Source organism: Nelumbo nucifera, chromosome 3, assembly GCF_055504915.1.
Source record: "Nelumbo nucifera cultivar China Antique chromosome 3, China Antique-T2T, whole genome shotgun sequence".
Taxonomy (NCBI): Eukaryota; Viridiplantae; Streptophyta; class Magnoliopsida; order Proteales; family Nelumbonaceae; genus Nelumbo; species Nelumbo nucifera.
The window spans coordinates 67,387,268-67,410,951 of NC_142651.1; the positions used below are offsets into that span (position 1 = coordinate 67,387,268).

General features: G+C 40.4%; 1 protein-coding gene across 1 annotated transcript in view; it reads right to left on the bottom strand.

Annotated features, from left to right (window-relative positions):
- PEL1 (Eukaryotic release factor 1 (eRF1) family protein) overlaps positions 1 to 23,684 on the bottom strand; it is a 79,192-nt gene that overhangs the window by 44,996 nt on the left and 10,512 nt on the right. Inside the window, exon 7 of the mRNA XM_010248075.3 lies at positions 11,292 to 11,367. Coding sequence (XP_010246377.1) covers positions 11,292 to 11,367 — 76 coding nt within the window. The remainder of the gene's footprint in view (positions 1 to 11,291; positions 11,368 to 23,684) is intronic.

Sequence of the window (23,684 nt, forward strand, 5' to 3'; positions counted from 1 at the left end):
GAAGGAACAGTTAATTACGCCCTAGTTTGATCTAGGTCAAACCCAAGTGGCTCCCACTGACTTTCATAAAGTCAGATTTCGGTGGGCCTAAATCGGCTAGGGTTCCGCACGTAACCTCTCCATGAGGTGTGGGGCCCACCACTGAGGGAGGTCATCCAATGACCAAAAGGGACACCATGGCAATGATGTGCATTCAGCCATGGTGTGCGCAAGAGCCACTGTCGATTGAGCATGGGCCAAACACTTGTGGCCCATGTACGTAGCACATCACACATCCAAACATCACATGCAAGGATAAATTGATCCAATCAATTAATTATCTGTAAAGCCCATTTTAAATCCATAATATTAACCATTAATATTATCTAGGCATATGGGCCGAAATAAGGTTGAATGGTTCAGCCCATATAGCTTTAAGAGTTTAGTGGGCTTTTAGCAGGGCCTTTACAGGTTGGGCCGAATTAACCATTTAATTAAACATCAATCCTCAGGCCCATTAGTGGGAAAATTAGGGTTGACTTTGAGCCTTGATTAAACCCAAGATTCGGTCCAAGCAATTTGAACCAATCTTGGTTCGAATGGGTCTAGGGTTTGATCTTTAATTAAAGCTTTAATTCAAGAAAATACTCTGAAATTAAATTCTGATAAGAGAACAATCAAGAATCAGTCTATCAGGGCTGTTCGCACAATCCTTCCTGCAAAACAGAGGTTAGATCACAGGTTGCAGTTTCACAAACTGCAAATCGCAGATAGCGATTCTCCCATCTGCGAAATCTCCTCCTCTGCGAGTTCTCCTTTTCTGCGCCGCCATCTTCGATCCAAAATAAAATAAATAGAAATCCTAATTTCTATTAATAATTACAATTGATCGAATACCTATACATTCAGTCTAAAAAATAAAAAAAAATTATTTTACAGACCAAATGTAACAAAATAACCCATAATCTACAAAATCACAGGTTCCCTGTGCAAATCAAGATTTCGATCTCCTCTTGTACGAACAGCCCATAAATCAAGAAAATCATAAAGAACAATTCTAAACAATAATCAAATTTATATAAAATTAATTTCAGATTATTCGCCCATTAATTTTGGGAACAAATTTCCCAAAACCCATATCTGCGCAAATCGGGTAGAACGCCTTCTGCCCATTTGCGCAGGTTCAGATCTGAAACAAATTGGTTCAAGATTTGAACCTAGGCTCTGATACCCCTGAAGCGATGAGAGATCCATCGTATGGACGCCCAAATCTCGCGGAATAAGGTGGGCGAATTTCAAAAAAATTTCTCTCCCTTCAACTGGGAATCGCATTCCCTATTTGGAAAATCATATTTTCAATGATCATTCTTGAACCATAAACTGAACCAGATCTGAACCAAAAGGAGTAGGAGAGGATTATACCTGATACGGAGAAATAGTATCCCCCAACGAAGGTGTTCACACCCAAGGAATGATCCAAAGACTGCTCCCACTGAAAATGGCGCAGTGCAGGATGGAGCAGAATCAGCAGTATTCTTCTCCAAGAATTCTGTCCTTTGCAAGAAACAGCAGAATGGCACGTGAGCACAGCTTCCTATCAATTCTTTCTCAAAGAACTGATGTCAAGATCGAATCTTGACTCCTCCCACAACTGGAGATCGAACTGGATGTCTGGCGACTGCAGGAAGGAGGCAGCAAGAAAAGATCTTTGCAAGGATTGCAGAAATCTTTCTCTAGTTTCAGCTCTAAAGAGGATCTGATTATTCGATTCTTCTAAAGGCTGCCGCCCCCTCCTTTTGTAAACCCCAAGGATCAGCTCCTAATCCAATTAGGAGCTGCTTAACCAAATCATATTTGGATCAGTCCTCTCTTTAGGTGATAAGGATAAACCCTTATCTTATCTGTAGATTAGATCAGCCTTCTCCTAATCTCATTAGGAGGTTTCTAGATCTGAATCATATTCAGATCTGGACTCTCTGAGTGGATAGGGTTAAGACCCTATCCTATCTGCTGACCCATCTCAGAATTCGCCCATATTTAACTTATTAAATAAGTCCAGTTCGAAATGGGCTTTAGGCCCTGAAGAAAACTGAAGAGAGGAGAGCTTGAGAGTTCAGCAATGAGGGTCTGAGAATGAGAGTTTCGAACCTACTCTCTCTCAGCACCCTAACATTCTTTTATTAAGATATATTTGAATAATTACAAGGAGGCCCTTAGGTGGGCAAGAATTTACAAAGAACTTAATATAGACAGAATGGGCCCAGAATAAGGCCCATTACAGAAAAGAAACATAAATAACAAAAAAGAATAAACAACCTATGGGCCATTCGGCCCATCTTCTCTACACTCCCCCTCAAGCTGAGCATAGATGTCAATCATGCCAAGCTTGCTGGTATCATGCTGAAGTTTTGCCTTGGGAATGCCTTTGGTGAGAAAATCTGCCAACTGTCCTTCAGATGTAATGAAAAGAAGACACACTTCACCCGAAGAGATCCTTTCCCTAATGAAGTGTCAATCAACTTCAATATGCTTGGTACTATCATGTTGCACTGGGTTGTGTGAGCAATGTTGATGGCAGCCTGATTATCACAGTACAACATCATTGGCTTGTCATATTCAACTCCAAGTTCCTCCATCAATGATTTTAGCCATAATAATTCAAAAACTCCATGTGCCATGGCCCTGTATTCTGCTTCAGCAGAGGACCGAGCAACAACCGATTGTTTCTTGCTTCTCCAAGAAACAACATTACCAGCCACCAAGCTGCAATACCCAGAAGTAGATCTTCTGTCATCAATGTTTCCAGCCCAGTCAGCATCGGTGTAGGCTTCAAGTTTCATATGACCATGCTTGGCAAACAGAATACCTTTTCCTGGGGAGCCCTTCAAATAACATAGGATTCTCTCTGCTGCTGCCAGATGAGTGTCTCGGGGAGCATGCATGAATTGGCTAATGCAACTGACTGCATATGCAATATCTGGCCGAGTCATGCATAGATACAAAAGTTTCCCAAGAAGTCTCTGAAAGATTCCTTTGTCTTCTAACAAAGTCCCTTCTGAAGCTGAAAGTTTATGACTCATATCAATAGGAGTAGCAACTGGTCTAGCACCCATCTTTCTAGTCTCGGAGAGCAAGTCAAGAACATACTTCCTTTGGGAGATAAGAATCCCATCCTTGGATCGAGCCACTTCTATACCAAGAAAGTATCTCAAGTCCCCCAAATCTTTAATCTCAAACTCTGTATGGAGAAAAGATTTTAGATCATGAATTCCTGAAACATCATAACCAGTCACTACAATATCATCTACATACACAATGAGGTATACTGCCAGAGGTCCACTCCTCTTCACAAAAAGAGTATGATCGGACTGTGTCTGCACATAACCAAAGTTAACAAGTGCTGTTCTAAATCTCTCAAACCATGCTCTAGGGGACTGTTTTAGTCCATAAAGAGATTTCTTCAGCCTGCATACCTTCCCTTTCATATCAGTTCCATACATCCCTGGAGGAAGAGACATATAAACCTCCTCATGTAATTCACCATTCAAAAATGCATTCTTCACATCCAATTGATAAAGGGGCCAGTCAAAGTGAGCAGCTAAAGATAGAAGAACCCTCACAGATGTCATCTTGGCAACAGGTGCAAAGGTCTCTAAATAACCAATCCCATATGTCTGTGTATAGCCTTTTGCAACCAGTCTGGCCTTGTACCTTTCAATAGTGCCATCAGCTTGGTATTTGATAGTAAAGACCCACTTGCAACCGACTGGATCCTTCCCTTCAGGCAAATCCACCACTTCCCATGTGTCATTCTTGTATAGGGCATCGATTTCAGATCTCATAGCATCCCTCCACTCTGGAATCTTAAGAGCTTCCGACACAGACCTGGGAATAGGATGAGAAGCAACAGAAGAGAGATAGGCAAAGTATGGAGGTGAAAGCAAACTGTAAGAAAAGTGCTTGGAAATGCAGTGTGCAGTGCACTTCCGTTTTCCTTTCCTAACAGCAATGGGAATATCAAGGTCAGGGAAGGATGAACCCAAAGATACTGAAACAGTACCTGTTGTCTCTTTTGTGACTAGAAGTGTATGAGGCCCATGTGTTGTAGGAGAAACAACCTGCACATTTCTGGATCTTTGCCTTTGATACACCTTGGGATTGAGGATAGGACGAGGAGGTAGAGTACTGGGACAAGGGGAAAGGAACGACTGATCCACCCTTGATGCAATTGAAGGAGAAGCAGACACATCAAGAGACTCAACAGGGACAGGAAGAGGAAGAGCAAACACCTGTGACAAATCCTCCCCCTGTGGACAATGTCCTTCTGGAGAGGAACCATAAAAGGGGGAAAGCTCATCAAAGGTGACATCCATTGAGACATACCGATTGCCAGACTTTGGATCAAAACAACAATAACCCTTTTGTGTGGGGGAATAACCAAGGAAGATACACTTTTGAGCTTTGGGTTCAAATTTATGCCTTTGGACACTTGGGACATGTACATAACAGGTGCAGCCAAAGACACGAATAGGAACAGGAAAAAGGTCCTTGTCTGGATGAAGAAGATTGAAGGGAGACTTAAACCCCAAAACCCTGGATGGCATACGGTTTATAAGATAGGTAGCAGTAAGAACAGCATCACCCCAAAACCTGGTAGGAACATGTGAGGCAAATAAGATGCTTCTTGCAACTTCAACAATATGCCTATTTTTCCTCTCAGCAACCCCATTCTGTTCTGGGGTCCTAGCACATGAGCTTTGATGAATAACCCCCATGTCAGAGAAATAGCAGGATAGGTTTTTCTCAAAGTATTCTTTTGCATTGTCAGATCTGAAGATTTTAATCCTGGTATCAAATTGGGTTAAAACAAATTCATGGAATTGTCTTACAAGTCTTGGAACTTCATCACGGGATTTCATTAGGAATATCCAAGTGAACCGAGAAAAATCATCAATAAAAAGATAAAATATTTATAGCCACCCATGGAAGGTAAGTGGTAAGGCCCCCACACATCAGAGTGCACAATATTAAAAGGAAAAGAAGATCTTTTATTACTCAAATGATAATTGTTTCTACAATGCTTTGACAATTCACAAGACTCACAATGAAGACTAGACAAACTAATTCCCTTAAACAGTTCAGGGAAAAGATGACTCAAGGCAAAAAAAGACAGATGACCAAAACGACGATAACACAACATAATCCGACTAACAGACTCTGAAGAAACAGATCCAAGAGCAGCATTCCCAAGATGATCAGTGCATTGTTCCGGGGTATCAAGCAGGTATATTCCGTTCGCCTCATGGCCACTCCCAATCACCTTCTGAGACTCCAAATCCTGAAAAACACAGTAGGAAGGAAAGAAGGTTACACAACAATTTAGTGATTTGGTTAAACTGCTTACAGACAACAAATTTGTATTTAGTTTAGGTACATGAAGGGCAGAAGGTAGGAACAAGGAATCCGTAGCCTTGATGGTTCCCTTACCAGAGATAGGGGCAAGTGAACCACCAGCTAAAGTGATTTTATCACGTCCAAGGAGCAAGTCATATGAAACAAATAGGATAGAAAGATTAGTCAATGGTCAGAAGCACCTGAGTCAATAATCCAAGGGATCTTGAGATTACCTGAAGTGGTAGCATGATTGGCAGAAGCCCTTATAACTGAATGAGCAAATGCTGAAGCAGCAAAAGAATTGCCTGAAGGGTTGGAAGAAGAGGTCACATCACTCAGCTGACTGATCATCTTCCCAAACTTTTCATATTCTGCTCTCATGGCTGCCAACTGTGCAGAAGCAGACATTTCTTCACTATCTGGCCCGGCAGCTACATTTGCACTTCCTGATCTTTTACTATCATACCTTTTCTGAAACCGACTGGGAACAAGATTAGGATGTAATTTCCAGCACTTATCTTTGGTGTGCTTTGACTTCTTGCAGTACTCACATATAACTTCTTTCTTTCCTATGCCACCAGAAGTTCCAGCATCCCCTTTGGGTTTAATCCCCATATTGGCAAAGTGATCATTCATATCAGCCCCTTGAACCTGAACAGACCTTCTGCTCTCTTCACTACTCACCAATGCATAAGCTTGTAACAAAGAGATACACTCCTTGGAAAGAATATTTTGTTTTGTGATATCATATTCTGGGTTTAGTCCAGTTAAGAACTCAAATACCCTGTTCCTTTCAACCAATTTTCTGTAGGTCTCTGCATCATTGGTGGTGTCCCAAGGTACAGCTTCTATTAGGTCAATCTCTTGCCATAAGGACTTCAGGGTTGAGAAATATACAGCAAGAGGTTTCTCCCCTTGTCTTAAATTCTTTACATCACTTCTCAATTTATATGCCCGGGCCACATTGAGTTTTTGTGAATAGGTTTCCGCAACACTGTCCCAAATTTCTTTTGCTGAATTCATCCATAGGTAGTGTTGGCTGATTTGCGGCTGCATTGAGTTCACAAGCCACCCAATGACAGTGTAATTTTCTTGCATCCACTTCTCGTAGGATGGATCATCTTCTGGGGAGCCTTCTTACTCCTGGAAATGAATCTCCACTTTCCTCTACTACAAACATAAATCTTTACTGATTGTGACCATGCCAGATAATTATTTCCATCTAGTTTAACTGTGGTCACAGTCAATAAGGAATCATTTGGAGTTCCCTGAACCAGTCCATATTCGGCACCACTTTTGTTTTCAAACTCTGAGGAGTACATCATGTAAACACTATAAACAGAGTTCAGCCAACCACAAGAAGACAATATACTGAGTTCAGCCTTCAAGAAGTAATCAGAAACTCCTAGGCACGGTGCAATCAGCCGAAGTACCTTTTCAAAGTTGTGCACTCAGCCAAGAAGAGTAAATACCAATCGGTATTGCTGAACAGGCCTTTTCACAAACACAGTGTGGGCAATAGAGACAGGCCCACTGTCAAGGAAGAGAAAAGACCCCAAAAAACAGTTCGTACAGCCCCTTAAAACAACCAAAATATGAGTAACAAAACACAGCCTTGTTACAAGGATGTTTCGGCAGGTTTTAACAGTCCAAGAAGAAAAGAAAAACAGCCCAGAAATTTCTGGGTTAAACCAGATTTAATGCAGTCGAAGATAATACAGAACAACCAGAAACTAAGCACAACTTACAGTTCGAGCTTCAACCGTCCAAACACAGTCGAGCTTCAAAAACAGAACAACCAGTCCAAACACAATAGAGCTTCAATAGTCCAAACACAGTCGAACTTCAGAGCAGAAAACTGAGCACAACTTACAGTTCGAGCTTCAACAGTCCAAACACAGTCGAGCTTCAAAAAACAGAACCGAGCTGTTCCCCTTCTCCTTCCCCCCCCCTTTTTTTCTCTAATTCTTCCTGGCCACTGAACCCCTTCCCCAAGAGATTCTAGTCTTGGGCTCGTCCACTGACCTCCAAGAATCAGGCAGTATGTGACTAAGCTTCCAGCCCTATGATATTCAGGTTCAGATATGCTCTGATACCATGAAGAAAACTGAAGAGAGGAGAGCTTGAGAGTTCAGCATTGAGGGTCTGAGAATGAGAGTTTCGAACCTACTCTCTCTCAACACCCTAACATTCTTTTATTAAGATATATTTGAATAATTACAAGGAGGCCCTTAGGTGGGCAAGAATTTACAAAGAACTTAATATAGACAGGATGGGCCCAGAATAAGGCCCATTACAGAAAAGAAACATAAATAACAAGAAAGAATAAACAACCTATGGGCCATTCGGCCCATCTTCTCTACAGGCCCATTAAGCTTATGTGCTCACTTAACCTTCCTAACTACTGCCCAGTTGGGCTTCCTTATATGGCATGGGACCCAAGCATTAATCTACACATCAGCCACATGGGTTCGGCCCAGCCTTTGTTATAAGGCCTGGCCGAATACATTGTTATGGACAGTGCACCCCCTGAAACCCATCAAATGGGCTCTATGGGTCCAACACTTACCCTAAGTGGTCCCTGGGCCAAGCCACATTGTAACACCCAAAGACTGTGGGCAGATGCAAGATTAGCCCATTAGGTATTATCCTCAATGGTCTTACACTTAACCTCTCAGCCCATAATGATCATACACTGCCCGACAAGAGAGGACCTCTCCCTCGGCTACAAGAAACAGTGTTGCACTCTCTGCTTATATGAATCACGGGAATTGAAACCTTCTTACAAATATTTTAGAAACCATAATATATATACTTTTATATCTCATATAAAATATACTTTGCAAAACAAATCTCAACGAATGAAATCGGTTGCCGGCGGTCTTGGTTTCCATCAGTGAGAGTGCATCCCTGATCATTACCTTTGTCCGACAAAGGGTCTGATCCTATCACTGTGATCACCCACTCAGATGAATTCTCAGACTGTCCCAACATACCCAGGTTTTGACCCCCGCTAAAGATCTCACTGATTGGTACATCAAAGACAGCCCAATCCGACACCTAGTGCAGTATCATAATCGAGTCTAGGGGTCGGGTGTAACTTTCCAGTTTTGCCCATCAATCTCCAAGGTCCAGGGCAATACTGGAAATCTGGTCCAGTTCAAAGATTCAATTAATCCTACACTGTATGTGCCTAGGGTCTCACCCTGGCAGCTGAGACAGGCCACCCCAACCGACTTGGTGGCACAACAGTGTCAGCCTTATCAAGATGGGTCTCCCCAGACCGACCCACTGGCTGTGAACATTCTAAACTAACACGAGTCTCATTAAGTGTCCAGTTTAAGGGTATTACACAGAAACATACCAAGGGAACATGAATCAAATATGCACTTTTATTCATTTACAATAAACTCATAAAGTACATCATCCTGATTGAAGCTAAGGGCATACAAAACTGTCTAACACAGTGAACCCCTGAGTCCATCACCATGGGCTCTTAATGGGCCCAACATTTACACTAAATGGTTCTTGAATCCAGCCACTTTATGAAAACCCAAGAACTGTGGACAGATGCAAGATTAGCCCATCAAGTATTACCCTCAATGATCTTACACTTAACCTCTCAGCCCATAATGATCAAACGCTACCCGACAAGAGAGGATCTCTCCCTCGGCTGCAAGGTACAGTGCTACACTCTCTACTCACATGGATCCAAGGAATTAAAACCTTTTGCAAACATTTTGAAACCATAATATATATGTATATCTCTATATATATATATTTTGCAAAAACAAATTTCAACGTTTGAAATCAACTGCCGGCAGTTTAGGTTTCCATCAGAGAGTGCATTCCCCAATCATTCACTTTGTCCGACAAAGGGGCTGATCCTGTCACTATGATCACCCACTCAGGTGAATTCTTGGACTTCCCCAACATACCTAGGTTTTGACCACCTCTAATGATCTCATTGATTGGCATATCAAAGATAGCCCAATCCGACACTTAATGCAGTACCATAATCGAATCTAGGAGTCAGGTGTGACATTCCAGTTTTGCCCATCTATCTCCAAGGTCTAGGGCAATACTGGAATTTGGTCCGGTTTAGGGTTTCAAGAAAACCCACACTACATGTACCTTAGGTCTCACCCTGGCAGCTGAGACAAGCTACCCCAACCAACTTGGCAGCACATCAGTGTCAGCCTTGGTAGGATAAATATCCCCAGATCTATCCAACGACTGTGAAGATTCTAAACTAATACGAGTATCGTAAGTGTCCAGTTTAAGGGTATTACACAGAAACACACCACAATGACATGAATCAATTATGTACTTTATTCCTTTATAATAAATGTCAAAAGATACATCAATCTAATTAGAGCTAAGGGCATACACTGTCTAAAACTTTCATCATCTATCTTCTCCTCATCCACCTAGGTTTGACACTCTATCTTACCTGCCTCCAAAGAAATCAGGAAATCTTGTAAGTTGTTTGTCATCATCTGCTGGCCCCTGCTCCCTTTTCCTTCTAGAATACATATCATTTGCTTCTTTCCCCTTCCAAAAATAAATAAATAAATAGACTTTGTAACTGTAATGAACCACCCCTTCTTATTCCACTTTTGTTCAACCTCAAATCTTTTTTTTGTTATCTCCACAGAACTCTTCCATCCAATCCTTCTAACCAAGTATAAAGTTCCATCAATAAAGCCTTTGAGCCAACTTACTGCATCTCCACCCAAATAAATGGTGGCCAATTTCTCTTCCCTAACCTTCAAAGAAACCTGTCCATTATTCCTTCTTTGAAGAGCAGTTTTTTGGCTTTGATTGCCTAGACTCATCACCATCTCTTCACCGGCCTAAATCCTTCGCCTACCCTGCTCACTTCATCACCCCTGTTTGCTTCATCTCCCATGGCTCCACAACCTCCAATCATCCCGGTTCGAGACTCTTTTTGGGAAGAATTGGATGATTTAAGAAGAAAGTGGAATCATCCGTGGGTAATTAGGGGGGGCCTCCTATGAGAAGAAGGGTCGCAAAGAAAATAGAAGGGGAATGAGGGGTTTTGCAGAGTTCATGAGGTGGGAGTTGGTTGATCTGCCAATGCTAGGGGGCAAATACACTTGGACACACTAGACAACAAATTACCACTCCCATTCATGTAAAAAGGTCCCTATATCTCTATTAATAATATTACTCATTCCTCTTTTTCCACCCCAAACTCCATTCAGTTCTTTTATGCCAAGTTAGCCATAGACTACACTAGTACACTCTTAAAATTTAGATAAACGAGAAGACTACACTTAAAAATTCAGATATTTGTGTGTGCATATGTACACACACACATATAGTCAACTTTTTTAGGCTAAATTAGCAATAAACTACACTCTTACAATTTGGATAATTGGGAAAATAACATGAAATCAGTGTAGTGTACACATTGGCAAAGAAACCACATTAACAAAAGTCATAATAATAATAATCATCATCATCCTCTAAGCCTTGTCCCAACTATATGGGATAATGGGATCAGTTAAATGAAGCCAAACAATTCTAGTCTATTTTCCCTCATTTTATCACCTATTGGAGATACTCCTAGGTTCCTTTGAACAAGTTCATTCCTAGTCCTATGATCCTATCCTTCTAATTTTCCCATTCCATCTGAACATTCATGTTTTGATCACACTCATTTTTTTGGACATGTTGCTTTTTGGCCACCCAACACTCTGCTTCATAAATCATTGCTTCCCTTATAACCAATATATAAAATTTTAAACCACACTAACAGAAGTGCAAAACCAAAAATATTATACATGCATCTACAGAGATATGGAATTCCAGTAAACTATAACATTGCAATCTCTTACATTTATGCTTAGGAAATTCAATTCTTGGTCATATCAAGGATGAATTAGACTCACCTTTTGCCAACAAGAAGCACATGTGCTAATCCTTCTTGCATTAGAACCACAGCTAGATCAGCGCTTGCAGCAGGATCTGGAATTTAGATTTGAAAGTGTTATAGATATTTAAATAGATTAATAGAAACCTACATTTTTAACTGTTAGACTTTCCAGGAAAATATTTGTTATTTGCAACTAGAGGAACTGAAAATATGCTATAAATTTCGTTATGGTTTAAGTAACTCCTTGCCATCTAAACCCTAGCTTATTTCTTCAGCACCTGGGTCAAATTTAAGACTAGCCTTGACATCTCAAGATTGAGCTTGTTTTCTGAAGCCACCAAATATGGCAGAAAGATGAGCATTAAAGTTAAGGTCTATGACCATGATGAGGATGTCATTTTGTCAGTATAGTAGTAATCACAGTTCAGATATTTATATTTCAAAGATCCCTCAGCTTCTTCATCAAGAAAACAATTTGGGGAAAAAGAAAGATTCTTACTGAGAAAAAATTAGCAAATAAAACTTGAAAGGCAATACTATTTTCAGAAGGCCATCATCTTTATTCATTATATAAAATAGCATTCTAAATTTTTACATATTTCACAATGTTTCCACCATGTCTATAATTTTTATAATATTTCCAGACAACGTCTGTTATCCGACATTTCCAACATGTTTCTTTTATTTGGATGACAAATATTTCCACCAACACCAATATTTTAAACCATAGGTAGAGCCCATAGATGCCCTAATCATTGATTGACAAAGAGAAATGGTTTCTAAGGGGAATCTCCACAACCACATACCAATAGAGCAGTATTTTTTTACTTAAGTTGTCCTACCTTTAACCCACCTTCATCTTCCTTCCCCCAATTCCCGTAGGAAGTCCCTAATAATTTTTTCAATCCTTATTATTACCTTCATTGGGGCTCTAATGATGGAGAAGAAATAAACTAGGAGGCTCAAGAAGATCGATTTTGGGGGTGTTCAGTTCATGGTTGTGTTTGTGTTTCATCTGGTTCATGTAATCTGAAGAGCTATACTCGAAGTAGCAAGGAGGAGAAGAGAACCACAGAACTGAAGAGAATGTCAAACTGTACTAGGCAGTCAACCAGTCTTTTATTTATAGATGAATATATTACAAGGTACAAGAAATTACTGGGATGCCCCTGATTAGTGATGGGACACCCAGATGACTTAAATCACTAAACAGGATTAGGCCCATTAACACAGGCCCAGTTACAAGATAAGTTAAACATAAGACTGGGCTAATAAGAACTCTTATCAGCCGAACATCACTCTAACATTCTAACACTCCCCCTCAAGCTAAGCATGGATATCAATCATGTTTAGCTTGCCAAGTATGTCCCTGAACTTTGTTGATGCCAGCCCTTTTGTTAATACATCTGCAATCTGCATCTCTGATGGAGTATAAGGTACACAGAGTTCTCCTGAAATAATTCTCTCTCCGACAAAGTGTCGATCAATTTCAATATGTTGTCCTGTCATTATCACAATACAGCTTGAGAGGACCCTCAGTCTTGATACCAAGCTCATTAAGGAGAGTTCTAAGCCATAAGAGTTCAGCAACCCCGTGTGCCATAGCCCGGTATTCTGCTTTTGCACTTGATCTAGCCACAACATTCTGCTTCTTACTGCGCCATGTGACTAGGTTTCCTCCCAAGAATGTACAGTAACCTGAGGTTGATTTTCTGTCTCCAACAGACCCAGCCCAATCAGCATCAGTGTAGGCTTCAATTTCAAGTCTGTTGTTTTTTCTGAATAGAATTCCTTTCCCTGGGCAAGTCTTCAAGTATCTGAGGATTCTTTCCACTGCTCTCATATGAGGGGCCTTTGGTGAGTGCATGAATTGACTAACAACATGCACTGCATAGGCAATGTCTGGCCGAGTAAGGGATAAGTATATCAGTTTTCCGACCAATTTTTGGTACATTTCCTTATAACAGTATTCCTCACCCATTGATTCTTGTAATCCATGGCTTGGTTCTATTGGAGTGTCTGCTAGCCTGCACCCCATCATGCCTGTTTCCTCTAGGAGATCTAGCACATACTTTCTTTGACATATGTAGATTCCTTCTCTTGATCTAGCCACTTCAATCCCAAGAAAGTATCTCAGATTTCCCAGGTCTTTGATCTCAAATTCTGAAGCTAAGAACTCCTTCAGCCTCTTCATCTCTTTCACATCATTTCCAATAATCACCATATCATCCACATATACAATGAGTGCTGTAAATTTGTCATCCTGTCTCCTTGTAAACAATGTATGATCTGCACTGCTCTGAGTGTACCCTACTTTCTTCATGGCCAAACAAAGTCTCTCAAACCATGCCCGGGGAGATTGCTTCAAACCATATAATGCTTTCCTTAGTTTACATACATTCTTTCCAACATCATATCCAGGTGGGGGTTCCATGAATACCTCTTCATGAAGATCACCATTTAGGAAAGCATTCTTCACATCCAGCTGATGAAGTCCCCAAGAGAATTTTGTTGCTAGTGACAGTAAAACCCTGATTGTGTTGAGCTTTGCTACTGGGGCAAAGGTTTCCTTGTAGTCAATTCCTTCCTTTTGTGTAAATCCCTTTGCCACAAGTCTGGCCTTGTACCTCTCAATTGACCCATCTTTCCTGTGCTTTACTGTGAATACCCACTTGCACCCAACAGTGCCTTTCCCCTCTGGCAGGTCCACCAATTCCCACGTCCTTGCTTTCATTAGGGCTTTCATCTCCTCATTCATGGCTTCTTTCCACCTTGGATCAGATGCCGCCCCTGAATACCTGGAAGGGATACATACAGAGGAAAGAACAGACACAAAGGAGTGATAGGCAGGGGATAAGTGTGAGTAAGAAACATAATCAGCTATGGGATGTCGAGTGGTACAAGAGCGAACAGGCTTATGGAGAGCAATAGGAAGATCCAAATCTGAATTGAGAGAGTCGGAATTACCTTGGATTGCAAAGACAGATTGATCTGAGTTCAACTGGTTGCAATCATGAGGTTGAGGGGCCTTCTTCCTTCTATTGTATGTATCTCTTTCTCTTGTTCACTAGAACCTTCAGAAGCATCAGCCGAATCTGGAGAAGTGACTGGCACAGTGGGAGTCTCACTAGGTTGACCCAGAATGTTACAGCTAGTAGTAGTGGAAGGTGATGAAATGGGAACAAAAAAGAAGGGAGAATGAGAATCCTCTTCCATCCCACTACTCTCCCCCTGAAGAGGATTCTGAGAAGACTGGAAATAGGGTTGAGACTCAAAAAAGACTACATCTCTGGTGACATTTCTTGGAGACAGGATCATAACACTTATACCCCTTTTGTGTAGGAGAGTACCCTAAAAATATTCCCTTTGTAGCCTTAGGATCCAGCTTGGTTTTCTTTGGATCCTTCACATGTATGAAGCATGTACAGCCAAAAAACCCGTGGAGGAAGAGGAAATTCTGAAAGAGTGGGACACAAAACAGAGAAAGGGGTCTTCATACCCAGTACCTTAGATGGCATCCGATTTATCAGGTATGATGCAGTGAGAACAGCTTGAGACCAATATTGCTTGGGCACATTGTGCTGGAAAAGAAGGGCTCGAGCTGTCTCCAATAGGTGCCTGTTCTTGCGCTCAGCAACCCCATTTTGCTGAGGAGTGTAAGCACATGATGATTGATGTAACATGCCTGCATCTTCCATGAATGAGTTCAGAGATCTTTCAAAGTATTCACCTGCATTGTCTGAACGGAATTGCTTGATCTTTTTATCAAATTGTGTTTCAACCATCTTGCAAAACATCATAGTTATCCGGGGAACTTCATCACGTCCTTTCAACAGATAAATCCAAGTGCACCGAGAATAATGGTCAATAAAACTGATAAAGTAACGGAAGCCATCAATGGAAACAATAGGACCCCAAACATCAGAATGAACCAAATCAAAAGGGGCTTGAATTTCATTTCTAGAAATTGGATACATTGATCTGCATTGTTTTGACATTTGACACACATCACAAATTAAACTCTGACTCAGAATGCCCTTACATAATTCGGGAAACAACACTGCTAAAGAAGAAAAAGACAAATGACCTAGCCTAGCATGCCACAAGTGCAGCCTAGCTATTGACTCCACACATTCCGGACTAATAGTAGAAGCTTGCAAGGCTGAGCTGACATCTTCATCAAAATAGTAGAGGCCCCCATACTCATGACCACTCCCAATCGTTCTCCTCGTCAATCTGTCCTAGAAGACACAATGAGAAGGAAAGAAAGTTATACTGCAGTTCTAAATTTTTGTAAGCTTTGAAACAGACAACAGATTTGAAGTAAGACTAGGAACATGTAGGACTGATTTAAGAGAGAGATCCTTGCTTAGGTCAACCACCCCCTTTCCAGAGATGGTGGAGAGGGACCCATCAGCTACTCTCATTTTATCCTGGCCAGACAACAAATCATATGTAGAGAATAAGGAGAACATATGTGTCATATGGTCAGTGGCTCTAGAATCAATCACCCAAAAGGTAGAATTAATGGAACTAGTTGCACTAAATGCAGAGGCTGTACCTGATTTGGCAAGGGAGGTGGAAAATAAAGAATTGTTCTTCAGACGGGCTAATGCCCGGTGAGAACCTCTACCTCACTAGATGTGAAGCCCGAAGTACTTGGTCCAGAGGAGTCGGCAGCCTGCCTTGCGGTGGAAGAGGACACTGTCTGAGTACTCTGTGAGTTGTCACTACTGTTGTTGGTGGCAAGATTCCCACTTGCTGTGTGGCCCTTATGTTGCCTTTTGTCCTTTCTCAGAGCAGCTGGCTTCAGATGAGGGTACAAGACCCAACATTTCTCCTTTGTGTGTTTCTCACCACCACAATGGGTACACTTGAGGGACTTCTTGTCTGAAAATCTATTCCCCTTAGTGGAGACTAAGGCTGAATGTTCTCCAGGTAGTTCTGTTGACTATGTCTGGGAGTCAACTTGCATCTCCTTTCTCCTTCTTCATTCCTCACCAAGTAGTAGACATGATGAAGCTCAGGTAATTCATCTCTCCCTAGAATCTGTGACCTTATACCTTCATATACAGGTTCAAGACCCGCCAGAAACTTGAAGGCTCTGCCCTCCTCAATCTGCTTGTCATGCCTCCCCTTATCATTGGCATTTTCCCAATCCAAAATCAAGTGGTGGTCAAGCTCTTCCCAGAGGCCTTCTAGTGTTGCAAAGTAGGTTGCCACGGACATGTCTCCTTGCCTTAGGGCTGCAATGTCTTGGTTCAGCCTGTAGATTCTAGCATTGTTCTTTTTTTGGCCATATGTCTTAGATACTTTCTCCCAAATTTTAGCAGTTGTAGGGAAGTGATGAACAGTTCTGGCCACCCTAGGAGTCATAGAGGCCAGCAACCAAGACATGACTGTGGCATTTTCCTTGCGCCACACGGTGTATTCAGGACTGCCAATTTCTGGTTGTTTCTTGTCTCCATCCAAATAGCCAGTGAGTTCACGAGAGGTAATGAACAGCATTGCAGAGACGGACCACTCTCTGAAGTTATACTCATCCAGTAGCACACTTGTAATCTGCAAGCTGTGCAGATTAGGGTTTTCCAGGTTTGAGGACCTTGTGACAGATCTGTTATCTCTAGAGGAAACTTCACCGGATAGTGAGGACATCCTGACTTCAGTCCAAGAGTTGTTCATAGTAGTATAGGTGGTTCTGTTAAGGACTGGCCAAAGTGGTCACTGTGTTCACAGTACTAGTAGAAATGTTCATAGTACAAGTAGAGGTCTGTAACTGAACCAGTTCACAGTGCTGGTAAAAGTTTAAGGCTGCAACTGTGTGGTGCAAAAGTTGCCGCAGTTCTGGTAAAAAGTAAAGGTCTGTAACTGAACCAGTTCAGTCCAAGAGTAGGGCTGATAACCGACCTGAAGAAAATCTGTAACTGAAGTTGCCGCAGTTCTGTAAGAGTCTTGCTGATGCACCGAGACTGCAACTGTAGAAGCTGATGCACCGAAACTGCAACTGTAGAAGAAGCTAAGTCTTTACCACTTGTTCTGCACAAGTCTTGCTGGAGCACGAAGCTGCAACTGTAGAGGAAGTTCTCCCCCTCTCGGCTAGTGCTAGGACTGCTGAATCAGCCCTCAACCAGGTCTGTCCTATACAGACCTCTCTTAGTAGCCCAATAGCTACTACTTGCTGGAAATAATCTAGTAGGACATCTACTTCTGGGTCTTACTTCCCTTGAGTCCTACAACCAAGAGAAACCCTAGGTTCGAACTTGCTTTACTCTCTTACACTCCTAGGTCTTTACTGCAGCAACCCAGAAAAGGAAGAGAGAAGATGAAAAGACAGCAAGAGAAGAGAGTGCACCTGTTGAAACCAGGAAGGAGCTAATGCTCTGATACCATGTAATCTGAAGAGCTATACTCGAAGTAGCAAGGAGGAGAAGAGAACCATAGAACTGAAGAGAATGTCAAACTGTACTAGGCAGTCGACCAGTCTTTTATTTATAGATGAATATAGTACAAGGTACAAGAAATTACTGGGATGCCCCTGATTAGTGATGGGACACCCAGATGACTTAAATCACTAAACAGGATTAGGCCCATTAACACAGGCCCAGTTACAAGATAAGTTAAACATAAGACTGGGCTAATAAGAACTCTTATCAGCCGAACATCACTCTTAACATTCTAACAGTTCACAAACACAACCAATGCTCTATATGCTATTTCTGGTTCTGGAACCCACAATCCATGGTTCCAGAACCAGAAAAATGGCCTTTCTTAATAGAAACTTCTTATAGATTTCTCAACCAGGATACATGGTTTGCTAATGTAAGCATGACATGGTAGTTATATGGTGTACCTCACACACCAATATGCCTCCAGTCATAATGTTTTTACCTGATGATGATCGTATGATCAAAGACAAATAGTAAAGTACATGTACACATGAATCATACAATCAATGTTCCTACATCACAATTCAAAAAATAAATAATGAATTGAACAGCCTCTTTTGCATTGTGGTTCAAAAAAAAAATGGTATGGTTTTGGAAACATACCACCCTTTTTCAGAACCATGAACTAAAGACTACCTTTACAAGTGTGATCCTCCCTCCCAAAGATAAGTAATTTTCTTCCACATTGTTAATTGTTTGTTGAATCTTTTTCCAGGTTCATCCCAAAAGGATATCTCTTGGTTCCCCCTAAAGGTACACCCAAATACTTGATTGGAAAATAGTTCACCTTACATCCTAAAATGTTGGCACACACATTGAGTGCCTCCTATCTTAAATTTATTCACACCAAATTACATTTAGATTGGAGTTGTTGACAAGATAGAGGACAATATTGTCTTTGTACTTGAGCTGCTTATTATGCCCCTAATTAAGGGCACCTTAATAATTTGATCACTTAATACAAAGTTAATAAAGGGGGAGGGGGCATGATATGACCAGTGTTTTAAAAGCGCAAGACGCAAAAAAAGGCACAGGGGTCAATTTGTGCATGAGGCGCAAGGCAAGGTGTGTGCCTTTCTGAAGCAAGGCGCAAAAAAATTCGAAAAATGCAAAAAAAAATATTAAACATAATATTAATAAAAAATGTAAACTTAAATTTTAAAATAAATGTTTTAAAAACCTATTATCTAAAATTAAAATACATAAACATAACATATAAAGCATATTTAAATGAGAATTTAAAAATAAAATCAAACATATAAAACATTTTCAAGTATGCAAAACCCATAATCTCTTTTTTTCCTCAATTACATTACTTCAAGTAGCTAATATGATGTAAAACATATTACATTCTTGATTCTACGAGCCACCTTTGTGCCACGCCCCTCGAGGCAAGCCCCAACAAGTCCATGTTAGGGTCTTAAATTCTTAGTTTCACTTGCTCACCGAAAAGGAGTAGAACCCCCTATTTGGTAATGTAGTTCATTCATTCATCCTAATAAAATATCTTCTTAAGAAGCAATTAAAAATATAAAATCATTATATTTTGTGTGAAAACTAAGAATTTAAGACTTTAACGTGGACTTGTTTGGGCTTGCCATGAGAAACGTTGAACAGGGTCCGAGGGTGGAGCCCCCGGCCCAGCCACTAGTTTCAAGAAAAGCAAAAAAGCATCAAATTTTCAAAAGGTGCATGCCTGGGCTGAGGCGCAATTTGGCACATGCCTAGGCGCACGTGAAAGGGTTGCGCCTAGGACCTAGGTGAGGCGCATACCCTAAAATGCGCCTTGCCTGTGCACCTGAGGCGCGCCTTTTTAAATCACTGGATATGACTAACATAATTCTCCCACCCCATTCTTTATTTTTCTTTTGATCAGTAATCACCCATCCCTTTCTCTCCTCTTTCTTCTTCTCTTCTATTTTTCAGTTATTCTTTCCTGCTAGTATTTCACAACTTGATATCAGATCACTCAAAGATCAAAGGGAAATATTTATTCGAACACATCTGACAGCAGTACTTGCTAATGTCACCATGTCGTCAAATGATGTCAGCAGTCTATATAATTGATGGGAAACCAAGACTGAGATGATATAGGTTGGTGTGCCCTGATTTTAGATGAATTTTGGTGTGATTTGTTCGACAATTGGAGGTAGTTTCAGCATTTTTTTTAAATTCAAACGGAAAATACTGAAAATTACATATTTAAATGTTTGTCATGTCTGATTTATTGGAATCTTGTTAGGCAATGAGACATGGCATGTTTGATCACTATGATATTTGTTGATCTTCAGAAGGAGGTTGCTTAAGTTTCGAGCCCTAGAAATATTATGGAAATACTTTTTGGTTCCTGTTTTGCCACCAGACCTAATTTTCAAATCTTTATTCTGTCTGTGTATGAACCCAAGTATCTAGGGTTCTAGGCACTAATTATTTGCAGAAATTTGTGGGGGCTAGAAAGTGGTTTTTTGGGTATTGTTTTTGATTGATATAACTTTCCAAAGATGTCCGAACTCTTCCTAGTGGTTACACAGGAACTGGTGATGGATCAAATACTTTTTTTGATTGGCAAAGAAAATTTTATTAATTATGTAACTGAAGTTTAGGAATGGTGTATGGGAGAGGTAAATAATAGACATTGTGTAGTGATAATAGTAGATAAGGATTTAAAAAATGAAAGTGAATGAAGTTAAATTTAAGATCTATGATGACCTTCACCATAAATTTTTTTTTATAGGAAACAGTAACTTTCATTATATAAAACCAGAGGAACAACTGTCACCTTCTAAAGTGAAAGGTGACCCCTGAATAACAAATAACTTACAACACTGCACAAAACAAAACCTCCTGATTCACCCCTTGTTTTGCTAGGTTGTCAGCTAAATCATTTGCTGACCTCCTAGACCAATACACTTGTGCACCCAGCTCCCTTGTGAGGCTCAATAATTCCCTTACGTGTTGTCTAAGGGACCACGTTCCCAAACTATTTGATTGCAGCCAACCTACTACTAATTTGGAATCCCCCTCCACTTCTAACTGTTGAAAATCCAATTGCTTGGCCCATTTGAGCCCCTGGAGGAGAGCCAATACTTCAGCTCTAAGCGAGTCCCCCAAACCTATTGACCAGAATACAAAGCTAGGATTTTTCTTTTTGCATCTCTAAACACACCCCCTATTCCAGAAGGTCTAGCGTTCCCAATAGAGCTGCCATTAGAGTTCAGTTTGACATTACACTGCATAGGAGGGGACCAAACTGCTTGTATGGTAGGTGATGAAGTAGAAGACTTTGCTAAAATACTCCAACCTCTAAACAAATCATCTATAGAGACATCCTTGAACAATTCAAGAGTTTTCATCCAATGTACTGCCTTGATGGTGATCCCTTCAATAACTTCAGGAGCTGATTTTTCTTTCCCTTGGAAAATCCTATTATTTCTCTCTTCCCACACTGCCCACAAGATAGCTGCCCTGTTGTTCTCCACATCACCCTTCCTTTCTTCTTTGGTTGTCGGAAAAAGTTAGGGTCAAATAAATCCGCTATGCTTGTGGGAAGAATCCACCTACAATCAAAGAGAGAGGAGAACCAATCCCAAATTAAGAGCACTAAAAGGACAAGAAATTAATTGGTGATTCACCGTCTCACTATTCCTCAAGCAAAGGCTACAGACATGAGGTGACAAGCACCGATTTGGTCCCTTTCTTTGAAGCACTTCCAAGGTATTGAATTTTTGGAGAACTACTTCCCAACAAAAATCCCTTACTTTTGGGGGGACCAGGGTGCTCCATACTTCTTTAACAAGAAAGGAAGATACTGGGTTAGAAGGAAGGACCAAAGCATTGAAAAATGAAGAACAAGAAAAACTACCTGTAGAAGTTTCAGTCCAAATTCTACTATTAGGAGAAGAGTGGTCTAGAAAAACTGAACTTAGAAGAGAAAAAATATCATTTGCTAAATCCACTTCCGAGTCCCTCAAACCTCTCCTTAGTCCCAGATCCCAAGAATCCCCATAAATACGAAAAGAAGAGATAAATTGAGATTTTTTCAAAGAAAGGGAATATAGGTTTGGGAATCTATCCTTGAGGGGAGATGCCCCAATCCACAAGTCCTCCCAAAAAAGAATCTTATTACCCACACAAGCATCATACCTGACGAAAAGAGAGAAGATAGGCAAGATACCAACAATATCTTTCCACGGGGAAAAGCGCAAAGCCCTTGGGTCGAGTCCAACGTCCCAACCATTTGTTGCCATTCCATGAATACTTCTTATCACCTTATGCCATAGATACTCTTACTCCTTAGGAAACCTCCATAGCCATTTGCCTAACAAAGTTGCGTTTCTTATTCTAGTATTTCCAATCCCTAAGCCCCCTTTGTCTTTCTTTCTAGACACCACTTCCCATTTTACCCTATGATCCTTTTTAGTATCTCCAAGTTCCCACAGAAAACCTCTCATTATTTTTTCAACCTGGTTTGCAATCTTAACAAGCAATTTGAAGGTAGACAAAAAATACACAGGCAAATTTGCTAGTGTTAACTTAATTAGATTGATTCTACCCCCTAAAGAGATGTAGTTCCTTTCTCCAACCCGTTAGTCCTTTTGAGAATCTTTCCAAAATTGGGTATCAAAAGATAACTGACCTCGGGTTTTCTCCCAAAGGTAAGCCTAAATACTTCAGAGGCCAATCACTTACCTCACAACCTAGAGATCTAGCCAAAGATGCCACCTCTACTTCTTGCCTATTAATTCCAGCTACACAACTTTTATTCCAAGTTACTCTCAAGTTGGAGACCTTTTCAAAATTCTCTAACAAGACCTTTAAATTTTCTAAACTCCTCTAGACCTCCTTCACAAAAAAGAATCAAGTCATCAGCAAATAGAAAAGGGAAAGATTTAAACCATGTTAGGTGCATTAAAGATGAAAATCAAAGAGTCTTGGTAAAAGATGAAAAATCATACAAAGATGAAAAAACCATTTTGAAAAATTATTAAATGAACAGCAGGGAGAGGTACTAATAGAGGAAAATCTAGCAATAGTAATAGTATTAAAAATAATATGTACCTTCGTAGAGTTAGACTTACTAAAGTAAAAGAGGCACTAGATAAGATGAAGAAGGGAAAGGCATTAGGACCTGCTAGGATTCCAATATAAGTATGGAAATGTTTGGGAGAGGCAGGCTTGTTATGGCTAAAAAGCTATTTACTAAGATGGTAAAAAAAAATAGATGTCTGATGATTGGAGAAACAACGGTATGATCCAAAAATTTAAGAATAAAGGTGATATACAAAGTTGTAATAACTATTGGTAGATTAAACTTATAAACCACACTATGAAACTTTGGGAAAGAATAATTAAACAAAAATTTTGACTTGAAACAAGTGTGTCATAGACCAATTTGGCTTTATGCCAAGAAGATCAACCATGGAAGCTATATTTCTTTTGAGACAATTGATAGAAAAGTTCAGAAAGAATAGGAAAGATCTTTGCATGGTGTTCATTGATCTAGAAAAGACATACAATAGAGTTCCTATAAAGATAATATGGTGGGTCTTGGAAACGAAATAGGTATATAGACCTAATTAAGGATATGTATGAGGGGGCAACAACCAAAGTTAGAACACCAATTGGAGAAATTTCAGATTTTACAATTATTATGGGTCTTCACCAAGGTTCAGCACTTAGCCCTTATCTATTTGCACAATCATAGATGAATTGACTAAACATATTTAGGAGGAAGTTCCATGGTGCATGTTTACGGATGACATTGTTTTAATTGATGAAACTAATGAAGGATTAAATGCAAAATTAAGCTTATGGACTAAAACACAGTTATATGACATGTAAATTTATTAATAATAGTAATGTAAATCAAGATACACTTAGGAGGGGAGACCAAGAGATAACTCTATGTGACCATTTCCGGTACCTTGGTTCAATAATTCATAACAAGGGAGAGATTGAGAAGG